Here is a 17,778-nt window from a genome sequence, read left to right as displayed (position 1 = left end):
ATTTTTGCTGTTAACAAGCATGTTACCTCTGGAGACATAAATCCACAGTTTGAGAACTGCAAAACTAAGCATCTCTGATGGTATCTTCTAGACTGAGCATTGAGTCCCATTGGGCTTTTGGGCTCGGGAAACAAGCACTGAGTGGTGGCATCACATCGTCATGCACGTCTGGGATGATGATCAGTGGCTGCAGAACTTTCGGATGAAGAAAGCCGCATTCATGGGACTGTTTGATGAGCTCGCTCCAGCCCTGCGGCACAAGGACACGAGAATAAGAGCTGCCCTGTTGTTGGAGAAGTGCGTGGCGATTGCATTGTGAAAGCTGGCTACTCCAGACTGCTACCGATCGATCGCTAAACAGTTCAGAGTGGGAAAGTCGATTGTTGGATGCGTGTTGACGGAAGTGTGTCAGGCCATTAATCGCATCCTGCTCCGAAAGACCGTGACTCTGGGCAACGTGCATGACATTGTGGATGTCTTTGCACAGATGGGCTTCCCTAACTGTGGAGGGGGCGATAGATGGTACGCATATTCCAATTCTGGCACCAGCCCACCTAGCCACCGAGTACATTAATCGGAAGGGGTATTTCTCTATGGTTCTCCAGGCGCTTGTGGATCACCGTGGGCATTTCACGGACATTAACGCAGGCTGGTCCGGAAAGGTGCATGACGCACGCATCTTTCAGAACACTGGCCTGTTCAGGAAGCTGCAAGCAGGGACTTTCTTCCCAGACCAGAAGATCACCGTAGGGGAAGTTGAAATGCCCATTATGATCCTGGGAGATCCTGCCTACCCCTTAATGCCATGGCTTATGAAGCCATACACGGGGAACCTTGATAGCAGCAAGGAGTGATTCAACAACAGGCTGAGCAAGTGCAGAATGACTGTTGAGTGTGCTTTTGGCCATTTAAAGTCCCGCTGGCGCTGCCTATATGGGAGGCTGGACCTGGCCGATGACAATATTCCTATTCTTATAGCTGTGTGCTGTACGCTCCATAATATTTGTGAAGGGAAGGGTGAAAGCTTCACTCAGGGCTGGACCGTTGAGGCTCAGCGCCTGGAGGCTGAATTTGAACAACCAGAGACTAGGGCTATTAGAGGGGCACAGCGCGGGGCCATAAGGATCAGGGATGCCTTGAGGCAGCAATTTTAAGCTGAAAGTCACTAATATTTGTTGCTATGCTCGAGAGTGCAGTGCTTGTAATACTAGGAGATGATTGAGATTGGTGCATGTGATGCACTGTGAAGGTTTAAGAAAATTGCCTGTTGCTTTGAAGGGCTCTGTTTGCTTTCAGTTAATGGAATAAAGATTGCTTTCAAACCAAAACAATTATTTTATTAAAAAACAACAACTGGAGGAGAGAGACAAACAGAAAAACACATTAGCACTGTGGGGAATGGGGGAAGGGAGGGTCTCAGGAGGAGGGGAGGTCCTGGGACAGTTAAAGATTTGTGTATGTCCAGGTATCATATGCAACCTTGTTCTTTGGAGTACAGTGCAGCAGGTACTGTACTTCAGCAGGGCCTAATTGCAGAGCAACGGGTGCTGAGTGCAGTGGGTACTGGGAGTCCGCAGTGCTGGACAGTGACAGTGGAGGAGTGGAATGTCGCAGGTACAGACTGGAGCCAGGAGGTTGATAAGAGTGTCGTTGGCAGTGTCTGGGGGTCGCATGGGAAAGAGTTTTGCGACAGCGGCTGCAGGGGAGGGCGGGCGCGGAGCTGCTTGGTTTGCAGTGCTAGTAGTGCCTGGAGCATGTCCGCTTGGTGCTCCATAATGTTTAAGATCCGCTCCGTGGCTTCGTTCTGGTGTGCCGTGTTCTCCTTTCGATCCCTCTTCTCACTGTCCCGCCAGTCCTTCAATTCTTGTTTTTTGGCCGCGGAGTGCATCATGACATCACGCAGAAAGTCCTCTTTAGTTCTTCGTGGCTGCTTTCTAATTCTGCGCAGCTGTTCAGCCGGCAATAATAAAGAGGGAGGCTGGGCTCCCAAGGTCATATCTCTGAAGCCAAAATGCAACATTTTACAGAAGCAGTATTGTTTGCAACACACAGACCACTGATTCAGTGATTTAAAACACAGCCACTATTCACATACCTGTCACTAACTGGTTGAACCCAGGCAAGCACATATGAGCCACAAGACCCCAAAAATGGTGAGTAACCACAGGGGCAGGAGAAATCAGTGTTCCAGGACCGTACTGTACACTGGGCACGTGGCTCTTGGGGAGAGCCAGCACTGTGTGTGTGTGGGGGGGCCTTATAATCATTACTGTCCCCACATTTTCCACAGGCTGTGTTCATTATGGAAGATATCTCGCTGCTGAGGGTGAGCAGGGAATCAAGGGAGGGTCTTCTCCAAGACTGCGGCTTCTGCCCTGACCCTTATGCGGCTCGCCTCTGTGCAGCAATGGTGTCCGTCCCCCCACCCGCAGTGACGGCAGAGTGGTGCGGGAAAGTTACCCTTAATGGGGCAAGAAACAAAGCAGCTCTGCCAAAGAACCTGCGGCAGCGGATTGTCCAGTATCTCCATGAAGTGAGGGAGTCAATCAGCACCCTGTTCCGCCACTCAGACTAGGCATGTGGTGGTACACGCATCATACAGACACAAGCCTGCTTTCTGCAACCCTCCTGCCCCAGACAACTCGCTTCAGCGATTCCCAAAATCAAAGCCACTTTCCAGGGGCCTCCTCTCTTGTTTGCACTTCGCAAAGCTCCGAAAGCTGTGACTGGCTAGAGAAGAGCTCCTGGCTGCATGCATCTCTGACCTCCTAGTCGTCCTCTGCCTCTGGGTCCCCCTCCTCCTTCCCATCCTCTTCCAAGATTTCCTCTTCCTGGCACAGTCCACTCTCGACTGGCATGCAAGCCACGGAAGTATCCACAGTGGCCTTCGCAGTGGAGCTGGGGTCGCCACCAAGTATCGCATCCAGCTCTTTGTAGAACCGGCAGCTCGTGGGCACAGCACTGGAGCGGCGGTTTGCCTCCCACGCCTTTTGGTAGGTGTTCCGCAGCTCCTTAACTTTGACCCTGCACTGCAATGTATCCCAGTCATGGCCCCTTTCTGTCATGCATCGTGAAATCTGTCTGTAGGTATCAAAATTCCTGCAGCTGGCGTGCAGCTGGGACTGGACAGCCTCTTCTCCCCAAATGCTGATGAGCAAGTTGACACTGGCAAGTTTCTGCGCAGTAAAGCAGCTTTTTGCACTCAAACTGCAGGCGTGTGCACACTGCTAAGCCACTTTGTGCGCAGAAACTCCTCGGTTGCAGCGCTGCAAAAACCCACCTCCATGAGAGTCGTAAGGCTATTTGTGCAGAGGCTCCAGCGCTCTATTGCCAATGTAGACACTTGATTGCTTTGTGTGCTGTAATTGGCCTCTGGAGCTGTCCCATAGTGCCTCAGGTGACTGCTCTGCTCATTGTTTTGAACTCAGCTGCCCTGGAGACATGCGCCCCTCCCCTTTCAAAGCGTGGTTTCTGACAGCCATTGTGTGCTGTGCTGATCTGCTCTGGGGCACAAAGCAAACCATGAATGTGGAAGGCTCATGCTGTTAAACCCAGAGGCAGAGGGTGTGTGTGTGTGTGTGTGTGTGTGTGTGTGTGTGTGTGTGTGTGTGTGTGTGTGTGTGTGTGTGTGTGTGTGTGTGTGTGTGTGTGTGTGTGTGTGTGTGTGTGTGTGTGTGTGTGTGTGTGTGTGTGTGTGTGTGTGTGTGTGTGTGTGTGAGAGAGAGATTCCTGTAGAGGGAGGCCAGGGCTGATGTCGGGGTTTCCTCCTGCCTCAGGACTGGTTGTTTCCTGCCGCTGTCTGAACTTTCAAGACAGCATGCTGACACACTCTCTGTCCCCCCAAAACACACTGTCTCTCTCCTCCGCTTCATACACACACACACACACACACACACTTCAGTTGAAAAGCAGCTAGCAATGTAGTAGGATGCCCATGGGACAATGGAATTGGGAAACCTGCGTCATGTGACGCTGTGCCTGCCCCATGAGGCATTGCAAACCCTTCCCAAAGCACCCTGCATCCAGGTACTCAGTGGGATAGCTACCACAATGCACTGCTGTCTTTGTCGGTGTAAGAGCTGCTAATGTGGATGCACTCCAGCGTCACAAGGAGCACAGTGTGGTCACGCAACAGCTGTTTATTAATTCCAGCATTTTAATAAAAGTGGTATAACTTGTGGGGCCGAAACTTGCCAGTGTAGACATACCCTAAGATGCTTAGACCCACTGCTTTAAACATAGAACACAGCTACCCATTGAACTTTTCTGGGCATTCAGATTCAGTTACCTTTTAAACTAATTTATTTTTTCCTATTTCGTTTCCGTTAATAAATAAACCACTGATTGACACAGCCAGCAGTTTCTGCAATTGTCGCAAAGCAAGAGCAATAGTGCTTCATCCATAACTTCCCCAGTCAGCAAACTGAAGCTTTTAATTAGGAAAAAAAAAATTCATGAATTTTTTCAAAATTTGCTTTCGTTGTCCTTTTGTTTGAGTCAGTTTAACACAAGATTATTTCATTCATCACATTGATTGATTAGAAAGTAATCAGTTAGGGTTTTTTTGGGTAGTGTTATTTTGCTTTTTGTTTGGGATTTTTTTTAACTGTAAAACATAAATATCTTTCAGTTTGTTCATTTTACATTGTTTATGCAATGAGTTAGTAGGTTATTTGTCCTGGAGCACTGAGAAAACTAGCACACTGTTGGGCATTAATAGTAGATGTAAAGAAGAGCTTCCTGCATGTAATTCAGCATGCCTATTAATAGTACTTAATTAGTTAATGGACTATATAGCGTTACCAGGGTACATATGGTAGACACTGATATCTGTTGTAGGAGTCACGTCACTTTCATAACATTCCAGTTTTACACCCAAATGTAGTTGATTACATGCAAAATTCAAACACAGCAAAATTGGAATTTCATTTTAAATGCATATTATTGAATTTTTTTGGAATTGAATATGTTTTATTCAAAAAGTCTAGGAAATTACAAGAATTCTCATCCAGCAAACACTGCTCATCTCATATTAAATTATAAAGTTAACCGCGTTAAAGTCAGATTAATGACCAAATCTTTGTCCCATCAAAGTCAATGGGAGTTTTGTCATTGACTTCACTGAGACCAGAACTTGGTCCAGTATGCTTGTATTCCATTTGCATAAACATAAAAAAATCATAGTTAAGACCACTATGTGCTCAATTTCGCCTTTATGATTTTAAAAATAGTTTTTTGTAGCTTCAAAAGTAGGTGCAGGCTCTTTTCACTTTGCATCCCATATGGCAGCCACAAACAAGCCTAATACCTAATTTTCAAATGAAATTGAGCTTTTTCAAAGCTGTTATTGCATCTGGCTGGCTCTTAAAGTGAATGACTCCAAAATGGCATGTAGGAGTTGAATAATCCCTCAGGAGACTACAAAACCTTGCAGATTTCTTCCATGCATGTGCCCCATGTTTTTCTAAATAATAAAGTGATATCATCATGCTAGTATAAGTGGAAGTGGTAAACTCCTGGGCTGACATCTTGCTTATTAAGGCCATGTCTACACTACCACTTATGTTGGCAAAACTTTTGTCTCTCAGGGGTGTGAAAAAATACCCCCTCTGGGCGACATAAATTTTGCCAGCATAAGCTCTCTTGTGCACTGCACTATGTCAGTGGGAGAGCGTCTCACGCCTACATAGCTACCGCCACTCATTGAGTTGGTTTTATTTTGTCGACGGGAGAACTCTCTCCCCTCAGCATTATGCAGCTACACGAGCGCTCTTACAGGGGCACAGCTGTACCAATACAGACATGGCCTAAGTTTCAGGCCAATACAGAATTTTGTGGACACTTTATAAATCCTATTATAGGGCCTGAGTTCGAAATGCTGACAGACCCTTAATTATTGTAGTAATCAGATATAGGTTACTCTGTCCCTTCAGCATTCCTTCTCAAAAACAGATTCAGGGCAAAATTCTTTCCACTTTATTCACGCAAGTAGTTCTATTGAAGACCTTGGGATTGGGAATGTGAAGGCTCAGCCCTAGGTTTGTGGGGTCCTGTGCAAGATGCTTGAAAAGAGGTTGGGTTGGTCTGTTAGAATTCTGTAATCTCTCTTTCATACAGGAGGTAGAAAGAAAGGATTTCAACAGCTGGTAGATGATGATGGATCAGGGGGACGGAGAAGACCTGGGGTCCATGTTTATCTTTCAAGGTTGTGGAGGGAGTCTTTGAAGGTGGCTGTACTTGCCAAGATGAACCCTAACAAAGATGCACTGCTCCCCTTCCCACTCCCATATCAGCCACTCAATTAGCACATGGCTAGGATTAGCCTACAGTCTATAGGGAGAGTGGTATACAAGTCTATATGCCTGCTCCCATTCCTTGTCAGAAGTATCCCATAAAGCACTGTGCTATAATGACCACTCTGGAGCACTGCAGAAACCAATTCAAAAAAATTCTGTCATATCCAAGGAACAAAGACCTAAATGTGCAGTTATAGGAAAGAATAAGTGTCAGAAGATTCAATGGCAGGAAGGGGTGTTTAAATCACTAAATTTTAAGAAAATGACTTAAATCATGCTCAAGTTTGTAAAAATAATTTGATAATCTGTGCTAATGCAACTTTAGATTTCAAAATGTAATTGTAGATGGGAATCATCCAGCGAGGGTGTCTCTGGAGGGATCCCACTGGGATCTGTTCTTGGCTCAGTGCCATTCAATATCTTTATCCATGTTGTGGAAGGAAATATAAAATCATTTCTGGTAAGGTTTTCAGGTGACATAATAATTGGTGGAATGGCAAATAATAATTGTGGGGACAGGTAAGTTACACCTCTACCCCGATATAACGCTGTCCTCGGGAGCCAAAAAATCTTACTGCGTTATAGGTGAAACCGCGTTATATCGAACTTGCTTTGATCCGCCAGAGTGCGCAGCCCCGCCCCCCCGGAGCGCTGCTTTACCGTGTTACATCCGAATTCATGTTATATCGGGTCACTTTATATGGGGGTAGAGGTGTACATAGAATGATCTGGATTGCATGGTAAACTAGGCTCACTTGAACAAATTTGCGTTTTAATACAGCCAAATGAAAAGTCATATATACATCTAGGAACAAAGAATGTGGGTCAGACATGGGGTGGGAGAGACGGACTGTATTTTGGAAATCAGACAGTCAGAAAAGAATGTAGGGATCATTTTGGATTATCATCTGTACATGATTTCCGAATGCACTGTGGTGGCTAAGGGAGCGAATTAAAGCTTTGGATAGGTAAACAGGGAAGTATCAAATAGAAGTAGAAAGCAACAGAGGGTCCTGTGGCACCTTTAAGACTAACAGAAGAATTGGGAGCATAAGCTTTCGTGGGTAAGAACCTCACTTCTTCAGATGCAAGTCTGAAGAAGTGAGGTTCTTACCCACGAAAGCTTATGCTCCCAATTCTTCTGTTAGTCTTAAAGGTGCCACAGGACCCTCTGTTGCTTTTTACAGATTCAGACTAACACGGCTACCCCTCTGATACTTAAATAGAAGTAGGAATGTGTTATTTACCAATGCATATGGCAGTAATGAGACCATTATTGGAATATTGTGTCTCGTACTGTGTCCCATTCTGGTGTCCACTATTTGATTTGTGTAAAACAAGATTAAGAGGGAGTCTATCATGATGTATATAAGTATGTACCCGGAGAAAAGATTCTCATAATAAAGTGCTCTTTACTTTAGCAGACAAAGGCATAAGAAAATCCAATGGCTGGATGCTGAATCTAGATAAATTCAGACTGGAAATCAATTGTACATTTTTAACAGACCTGTGTTATACAGGAGGTCAGACAGGATGATTACCATGGTACGTTCTGGCCTTAAAACCTCTGAAACAGAGAGTAGAGTTAACCATGGAACTAGGGTTGCCAATTTTCTAATCGCACAAAACCGAACACCCTTGCCCTGCCCCTTCTCTGAGGCCCCACCCCCAGTCACTCTATCCCCCCTACCTCCGTCGCTCGCTCTCCCCCATACTCACTCACTTTCACCATGCTGGGGCAGGGAGTTGGGGTGCAGGAAGGGGTGAGGACTCCAGCTTGGGGTGCAGGCTCCAGGGTGAGGCCAGAAATGAAGAGTTCAGGGTGCGGGAGGGGGCTCAGGGCTGGGGAAGGGCGGTGGGATGTGGGAGGTGGTGAGGACTCTGGCTGGGGATGCAGGCTCTGGGGTGGGGCTGAGGATGAGGGGTTTGGGGTGCAGGAGGGGGCTCCAGGCTAGGCAGAGAATTGGGGTGCAGGAGGGGGTGTGGGCTCTGGGGGGGAGTTAGGGCGCAGGAGGGGGTTCCAACCTGGGGCAGGGGGTTGGGGTGCAGGAGGTGGTTTTGGGTGTGGGCTCTGGCTGGGCAGTGTTTACCTTGGATGGCTCCCAGTCGGCGGCGCAGTGGAGCTAAGGCAGATTCCCTGCCTGCCCTGGCTCCACGCAGCTCCCAGAAGTGGCAGCATGTCCCCCCTCCGGCTACTAGGCAGAGGGACCAGGGGGCTCTGCACACCGCCTGCACCTACAGACGCTGCCCTCACAGCTCCCATTGGCCGTGGTTCCCGACCAATGGGAGCTGCGGACCTGGCGTTCAGGGTCGGGGCAGCGGATGGAGCCCCTGTGGCCACTCCTGTGCCTAAGAGCTGGACATGCCAGTTGCTCCCAAGAGCTGCATGGAGCCAGGGCAGGCAGGGAATCTGCCTTAGCCCCGCTGCGCTGCCAACTGGATTTTTAGTGGCCCAGTCAGTGGTGCTAACCAGAGCCGCCAGGGTCCCTTTTCAGTGGGGCATTCCTGTCATAAACCGGACACCTGGCAACTCTACATGGAAACAACTTACCTAGGAATGTAGTGAATTCTCTGTCAGTCTAAGTGTTGTACCATGGGTACTGTGCTATATAATTGGTTATGTTTTGGCTATATACAATGTATGTTTTATAGTAAGAATTAAGGTATTAAAATAAATAAATAGAATAGTGAATACTAGTATTAGCCATTTTCTTTTTATGCCTTGTAAGTAACAGAATTTTATCGGTGTCTATGTTAATTAAATTAAAGGAATTTTGGAGGCTTAGGCCCCAATGTGGGAAAGGACAGTTACAAAATTGAGTAAAGTCTAATTTATAATGCCTTTCTTGTTCAACATAAAACACTGCTATTTGTTACCTTTTGAAGGTCTCTGCAAAAAACTGTGTATGTGAATAAGGAATGTATGCATCAGGAAAAAATAAGGTGTAAAGGCCATTTTTGAAGCCAAATGGCCAAAAAAAAAAAAACTCAAAAAACTCTAAAATGCCAAAGAACCATCAACGCGCATCCATGGTTAAGGGGGGGCAGACTAACAACCCTAAGGTGAAGGCTGGCACCCTTAAAACACAAATTAATTAATTAATTCAAAACCAAACAAAATAACCCTCTCAAAGGTGTTTTGGGCCATCAAAAAATAACACCAATTAAAAAGTAACCAGTCACAAACTAACACAGCAAAATCCATAAACTTCAACAACAACAAAAAACTATAAAAACAAAGTGCTTTGCCATGGGACTTTGGGTTCGTCTTGCCACTACTCCAAAAGCATCGGATTGTGACCGACAGAGCCTGGCTCCCCTCTGCGACCAATCTGGCTGGCCACTAAATTAATCCAGACTCTGGATTAGTAACTATAAACATCGACTGGCGGAACTGTGTGCATGGTGTGTGTGTAACTAAAAAGCATATGCTAATTGCTGTATTCTCAATAAATGCGGCATGTTGCCTTTTCCCCTATAAAAAGATCTCGTGTGCTCTGTTTAAGCATAACATTTTTGGTAGAGAATGCGGGCAAATAGTAATAGCACCTGTGTAAAAAATGTTTTTAAAGAAAGTAATCCAAAAATAACAGATCTTGCTCTGTTAAACCAAACTCTAAAAAATATAGGCGTTTGGGCAGTGTAGTATTTTTTGTAAGTAGTAATATGGTAATTTCATAATTTTAAAAAAATGTTTAAAAAAAGGGACCAAAAGGGGTGGGAGCTAGTTAAAGAGCCCACCCTCCTTGCTAAATTGGTAATGGAACAAAGCCTGGTCCATAAAAAAACGATTCAGGAAAAAAAGCAAAATCAGGCCCAAACAAACAACAAATAAAAACAAATAAAAAATAAAAAACAAATTAAAAGTCCTAAAAGCATAATAGCAAAAATAAAATGAAAAAGTAAATAAGAACATAAAAATTTCAAATCCCCCAAACAATAATAAAATGGTAAAATCTAAATTAATAAAGGTGTCATTTTAAAAAATAAGCAAATAATTTTTTTTAAAAGTAAAAAATTAATTCTGAAAAGGCTAAAAAAATTAAGCAGTTAAACTTTGCAGCTATTCTAAAAAAAAGGGGGGGGGCCCCTTTTCCAAAAAAAAGTCTATAAATAAACCAGGCAAAAAAAAACCTAATTTAAATCAAATTTGGATGTCTGTTTCTAAAAGATATGCTCAAACTGGAAAAAAAATTGGGTTTGATGCAGGAATCATTTCATGAAATTCTACGGCCTGTGTTACACAGGATGTCAGACTAGATGCTCATAATTGTCTCTTCTGGCCTTAATTTATTAATAAAATTTATAATGAACTAAATTATAATTATTTTGTTTTTTAAAATGTCACTACTAGTATGATAACTTATTTTAATGTTAGAAAAATATTGATAATCAAGGCCTTCATCCCACACATATTTAAGTAGATATGTAGGTTTACTCGTATTAATAGACCCATTATCTTTAGTGGAACTTCTCATGCTTAAAGTTAAGCATGTGCATAAAAGTGTATGCAGCATCGGGGCTACTATTGTATTTTTATTTTTAAAACAGTCTCACAGCATAAAATCTTTGTCAAAACAGAAGCCTAAGGTTAATATCCTAAACCCAATATCTAAGCATTTAAAAAGGTGGTTTTCAAAGGTATATAAATGACTTAGGAATACAAGTCTGACTGGTTTCAAACGGCAAACCTTGAAGAAAGACTATAGCCCAGTCAAAACGTGTCATCTGTCTTGATGTGCAGAAGTTCAGTATGTCAGAAAGTGGTGTTGGTTGTAAAAATAGCCCTGCTGCTTCCTTATCAGTTTTGTATTTGAATTTGTGTTGATCTCACAGGAGGGATGTTAATGAGATATAGAATTGTCTTTTTCAGTATAGATGAATATTATAAATATCTTCTTAAAAATTCTATGTAAACTCTGAAATTCTACTAACAATTAGGAAACTAATTAAGAAGGAAGCACAGAATATCCATCTTAGCAATTTAAGACTATAAAATGGGAAGAAAGTAAGAACTGGCAACAGGTAAATAAAAAAAAATTAATGGAGAAATCATTTAAACAAAATATTTTTTAAACAAACAAAAAATCATGATTGATATCCACCCTTGCCACTGGCTGGAGAAAAAAAATGTGAATGATTCTCATCCAGTTTTCCCTTCTGTACTGCAATGTATCTTTCATTAACAAGCAAAGCCCACAAAAGGAAGCAATTACAAGCATTAACAGTGTACTAAAGGACCTAATTGATTTTTGATGTTTCCTATGTAATTTTGTTTACATTCTGTACCTTGGGAAGCTGCATATATGACAAAACTCTTGTGTAAATTACCTAGGGTGAACAATGCAATATCTCTGAAATTTGAATAAATGTGTGGCTTCCTACTGCAGTTATTTGCATTAGGTATCAAATATATATATCCACGTACTTATTGGCAGAAAAAGTTCATTTTCTGAAATGACACATTTAAATCTGACTAATTTCCTAAATAAAGCTAAAACTGGTTTGTACAGTTCCCAGTTCAGTTCTACATATGTGATAACAAAAAGTTTAAAACTGTGGTCAAAGGGTGTTTACAATGGAATCATTTATATTTACAAGGAAAGAAAAGCACAGGTAGTAAAGGTTCATTTTTAATCAGAAATTTTATTATTATTTATATTGCTGTTGTATTAAAAGTCCCCAATCAGGACTGGGAACCCATTGTTCTAGGCAGTGTACAAACATGATTATTTCCCCAGAGAATTTACAATTTGAGAGCCTAATCCAAAATTCACTGAAATCAGGGGAAGGACTGTCATTGGAAAGACTCCCACTGACATAAATGGGTATTGGATCAGGTCCTAAATAGACAAAGCAGACTTACAACAGTAGACAGAAGTAGTTGTAGCTTCAAACAGCTAAATTCGATATCTTCCATTGTTGTATGCAGTGTAGTTGTATAGAACAGAGACACTGGATTTATGGTTCATTATAACAATCTGTAACACTCTAACCCCATCTTTTTTGTCCTATGACTGCAGAGGTGTTAGCCGGTTACTCTATCTTGAATGATCCCTTAGAATATATGCTAACTACTTTTATACTTAACAATCTGTTTCACCTTGCACTTAGCTGTGAAGCTCAGAGTACCTTTCCCAGACCTGAAGAAGAGTTCTGTATGGCTCAAAAGCTCGTCTCTTTCACCAATAGTAGTTGGTCCAATAAAAGATATTACCTCACCCACTATATCTCTCTTACAGTAGACAGAATGCATTTATACTGTTTGAAGTGATAGGTACAAGTCTTATTACCTTTATTCCCCCTTCCCATCTTCCCAGAACAAGTCATCTTTACCCCTCCCCCCAAAAAATATCCAAGTCCCCCAGAAAACATCTCTATTGTCAAGCTTATGTATATTCTGTAGCCATGGAATTTCCTGAAGAAACGGCCCCCTGTGCTCCCAAATATAAGCCTTACATTTTAATTTCTAGTCTTTGTCGTTGTGAAGATAACCTTGAAATATGAACTGAGTGTAAACTGACATAACGTTGTCTTCCTAAGTCTATGGAGAACGATAGGGCCTGTTATTAGATGGCTTTGTATCTTCAGCTAATTTCCTGAGGTCTGTGTAGCTGACTCTGCTCCTCCTGAGGAGAAAGATTCAGAGGAAACGCTGCAAGATATCTCCCTCTTGGCTCTGTCTTTTGGGTTTTCCTGTGGTAGACGGATGATTTAGATCATTGTTTTGTTTTTTACAAATAACATGTATTAATAGTAAAAGTCTGATACAGTAACACCAAATATTTCACTTGTTACAGTTGAACAGTGTGCCATCTGCTGGTGATATAATGTGCTGCTTTTACAGATGACTATAATGTACACCTCTACCTCGATATAACGCTGTCCTCGGGAGCCAAAAAATCTTACCGTGTTATAGGTGAAACCGCGTTATATCGAACTTGCTTTGATCCACTGGAGTGCGCAGCCCCACCCCCGCGGAGCACTGCTTTACCGCGTTATATCCGAATTCATGTTATATCGGGTTGCATTATATCGGGGTAGAGGTGTAAATTAATGTTAAAAATAAAGTGCCTGATTTTCAGGGATGCTGAGGAGCCACAGTTCCAACTGAAGACGGTAGGAGCATCAGATCTCTGAACACCTTTAAAATCAGACCCAAACTGTACAAGTCACTGAATAGGATCAAAATTATAGTTACAAGAATGCACAAAGGGATACTCTTATGGTGCCTGGACTGTTCTCTCCAGGGTTCCCTCACCTGAAATAATACATTAGAGATGATCTTATAATTAGACATCTGTCTATAAAATGTGTGTTTTTCTGGTATTATCAGACTCAGGTATACATCACTTACAAAGTGATGGAAAACTTAGGTTCCATTTGATCAGCTCTGGATGAGAATCTGTTGATTCTATGATCTCCTCTCTGGTCCAGATTTCTGAATTATGTAGGTGCCGTACCACTTCATAAGCAGCTAAAATACTAGTCCCCTGCTTCTTGATGTTTATAATCTGTGGCCCCAATCCTTCAAAGACATACCCCCATAACTTTAAATGTGAACAGTCCGACTAAGTTTAAATAGCCATGCTTTGCAGGATAGAGGTCTAAATTAGATCATGAACACTACACAAAAGTAACAGAGAAGGATAGATTGTTAGAGCAGATTGCTAGTTTATTACTTTCACATTTGTTGTTGGATACTTAGGATTTTAATATTTAAAATAAATATAATTCAATTTAATATTTATATTTGTTCTAAAACTATAAATATAAATTCTCATTGGAGGACATTGTGGAAGGAGTGTGTTAAGGATGCCTTTAAATGGAGTGGCACACAAGACAAAGGAAGTTATTCCAGCGATCAGGACAACATGAAAGATGGATTGCAGATGAGAGAAAGAAGGCTACAAATAATATATTTACACTAGCATTTTCCTTCAAATTTCCTTCCATCATACTACCACTACTAATAATGGTGGGAGTGCTAGTATAGACTATCTGCCAATATTTTAACCACTGTATTGTGTGTGATTGCTCAGAGCAGATCTAGGTGACATGATAGTTAAAAAGCCAGTAACCAGGTGTCCACAGTAGTGATCCCAAGATGGTGGAAAATTTGATGGAAAATACTACTGTACACACAACCAAATGTGATAACTAGTCAGGAGGCTTCAGTGAAGTCAGAGGGGCAATGTTTAGAAAGATACAAGAGCAGAGATGAAAGCAGGAGTGTAAATGTAAAGAGCCTCGCTGGTGAGGCTGAGAAATTTGAACCTGGTATGAAAGGTGAGAGGAAGTCAATGGAGAAAGTCATTTAAGGGGTTAAGCTGATCTGATCACTGATCAAGAGAGATGACTTTACTAGTGGCATTTGTTATGTACTGGAGGAGAGGCAAGTCAGAGGTAGGGAAGCCAGGGAGAAGGAGTTGCTCAAGTAGATAATTGACTAAGGTAGGGCCAAGAGATAGTGATCTAAAGTGCAGGAGAGAGGACAGATTTTAAAGATGTTTTAAATGAAGAACAGATAGGATCTGGCAACAGCCTGGATGTGGCCCATTTTATTTCTTGTAGGGTCAATATTCTGTGTGTATAGTATGTGTATAGTTCCATTCTATGCATCCGAAGAAGTGGGCTGTAGCCCACAAAAGCTTATGCTCAAATAAATTTGTTAGTCTCTAAGGTGCCACAAGTATTCTTGTTCTTTTTGTGTGTATAGTAGACATTCAGGATGTGAATATGTAGTAACCCAGATCACAATGTGCCTCTCAAATTATTTAGTTGCATGTGAAAATTAGCAACAGATATATCCTGTCCTTTTCAAGAGTAATAGCTTTTGCGGTACATCAAAAAATAGATAGATGCTTTAGGCTAATGGACTTGATAGCTCCTTCCCTTTTCTATCCAGGGCTCCTAGTGAATAGTCAGAAGATTTCTATAGCATTTGTGCTTTGTTTATGTAAAGTGTAACATGCCTACATTTGGAATACAGTAAAAAGCCCATTAAAGAGCTTGTATGATGGAACTATACATTCGCTGAGTGTTAAGATATCCCAGGTTTGGAAATGCTGTTATATTATAAAAGAAGATTCCATGTGACAGTGGCTTTGACTATCTATTCAGGATCTATAGTATTTAATGTAACTACACAGAAAGAAATTTACTAATTTGCCCTCATTGAAATCATTACACCCATCAAAAAGAAGAATGTCATAAAAATATCTTAAGATTTCCCCTTCTATTTTGATTTGTATTAACGGTGCTTTAAAATACTACAGCCTTTAAGAGCCAAAAGGGTCCTATAGTTTATTGCTAGTTTTTAGAAATCATCAAATGCAAACCAATTTTATCTTGTTCCCCATACCTTCTTTACTGTTACGTTCCATATGCCAGAAGCAACAAATATAGCCCTCAATTCTATAAACACTCACCCAAGTGCTTAACTTTAAGCATGTAATTAGATTACTCATCTGGTTAAAGTTAAGCAGATATGTAAGTTTTTGCAGGATTGGGGCCATAACCAGAGAGCTGCTCTATTTTATCAGTTTCACTTTGTTTCTCTGCTTGTACATGGAGCAGAGGTGCTGGGAAGGGAAGCAGTGAGGGATTTGGACTGGGAAGGAAGGGTATGCAATCAAGGAATAGGAGGGGAGTTAAAGAGAAGCAACCAGGAAACAAGAAGGGATAGAAGCAGTAATGAAGAATGGAAAAAAGATGCAGATGAAGAAAAGGATGGCTAGTTTTTGGTGTTGACCTGAATAGTAAAAGTTACATCCCTACTCCTAATGTGAAGGACCTTGAATTAGGGGATTAAAAAAAAACCCATAATATTTTTAAAAAATAATTTAAAAAATACAATATATCCCAAAATAAAGACATTTCTTTTCTCCACAATTTTTCAAATATCTAAATTTTAAAAAAATTAATACAGTAAAAAGCATAATGTATTTCATGGAGTGTAGTTGTACCAGAGACTGAAGAGTCCAAGTGTATTAGATAACCACACTTATTGGTTACTTTCAGCCTCTTACCTCACAGAGCACCTGAGGTGTGTGTACATCTGCTTATGACCATACACCTTGTCATGTGTTTTTACTTGCACACAGTGGTGCCATGTATCAGTTGTAAGGCAATCATTCACATGACCATTTCAGGCTCTCTTCACATCTACAGGTGAGAGAGAATGGGCTAGTTCAGCCCTTGACAATGATCATATGTTCCTTGAAATTGGCTGCAAATTATTATAGTCAATAGTAAGTGGAGCAGGTATGGTACCTTAACTTCAAGAAAGAAATCTTGTTTTAGAAGAATCTTGTGGATTTTTTCTTTTTCTTTGTTTTATATTTTAAATTCTTGGGGTTAGCCACTTAGAGGGAAGGCTCAGAGCATGTTATTGCTCATAACAATCAATATCTCCTTTTAAAAATTGCTTCAGGAATGTGGAGTTTCTCAGTGAAATCAGGTGGTGATTTTTAAGATCCTAATTTACATAAGAGACAATAGATGGGATTTTCAAGTGCACTCAGTGTGCTGAGCACTTTTGAAAATCATACTGACTGTCAACAGGATAAAATATTGACCAGTGAACAACAGCTGCTGCATTTAATATTAAGACATTTATTTTTTGAGCAGGATATGTTGATTCTATGATGCTTATTCTCCTATTACGCCAAACGACTGGTACTAGAGTGAGTAGTTGCATCAACATTTGTCATAGAATAGCTGCACTGTGATTGTTTTAGATCTAAAGATATTAAATGGAATCTCTGCCAGTCCATCAAACCGTTGGGATGATTATTTTTTTAAATGACCTCAGCGAGTGCAATACCAGTTATCTTTATACAGTATACTTTGAAACAAACTCCTTTTATTGTCAAGATGGTTTCTTATTGGAGGAGAAAGCACAGATTGTTTCCTTAAAGTGTTCAGAATTTAGCAGTGTAAATTATGGGCATGAAGCTAAATTACATCAGCATCTATCATCGGAAAAGATTATACATACATCAGGCATTTGATGTAATGGATTTAAAGTCCTTACAATAAAACATTAAAACAAGTTATACTTTAGCCAAACACAAGTTTTTATTGGGCGCTGTACAGGGGTAACTGAGTGAAATTTAATGGACTGTGATATACAGGAGATCAGACTAGTTGATCTAATAATTCCTTCTGGCTTTAAACTCTGTGAATCTATGAAAACATCACAGTCATACTTTGTATGCAGTGTTGTTGTAGCTGTGTCAGTCCCACGATATTAGAGAGACAAGGTGGGTGAGGTATCTTTTATTGGACCAGCTTCTGTTGGTGAGAGAGACAAGCTTTCGAGCTTACACAGGCTTTTCCCCAGGTCTGGGAAACATACTCAGAGTGTCACAGCTAAATAGAAGGTGGCACATATTGTTTAGCATAAGTAGTTAACATATTTCAAGGGAACATTCCTTTGAAGGGACCATTCTCTATGCTAAACAATCTGTGCCACTTT

General features: G+C 41.5%; 1 protein-coding gene across 1 annotated transcript in view; it reads left to right on the top strand.

The window, feature by feature from the left end:
- Positions 1–160: 160 nt before the first annotated feature.
- SPATA7 (spermatogenesis associated 7) overlaps positions 161–17,778 on the top strand; it is a 73,627-nt gene continuing 56,009 nt past the window's right edge. Inside the window, exons 1-3 of the mRNA XM_065402654.1 lie at positions 161–297; positions 12,411–12,487; positions 13,144–13,206. Coding sequence (XP_065258726.1) covers positions 161–297; positions 12,411–12,487; positions 13,144–13,206 — 277 coding nt within the window. The remainder of the gene's footprint in view (positions 298–12,410; positions 12,488–13,143; positions 13,207–17,778) is intronic.

The sequence above is a fragment of the Emys orbicularis genome, chromosome 4 (assembly GCF_028017835.1).
Source record: "Emys orbicularis isolate rEmyOrb1 chromosome 4, rEmyOrb1.hap1, whole genome shotgun sequence".
In the NCBI taxonomy this organism is placed as follows: domain Eukaryota; kingdom Metazoa; phylum Chordata; order Testudines; family Emydidae; genus Emys; species Emys orbicularis.
The sequence above is the reverse complement of the archived record's forward strand: the minus strand, read 5'-3'. Positions and strand labels throughout refer to the sequence as shown.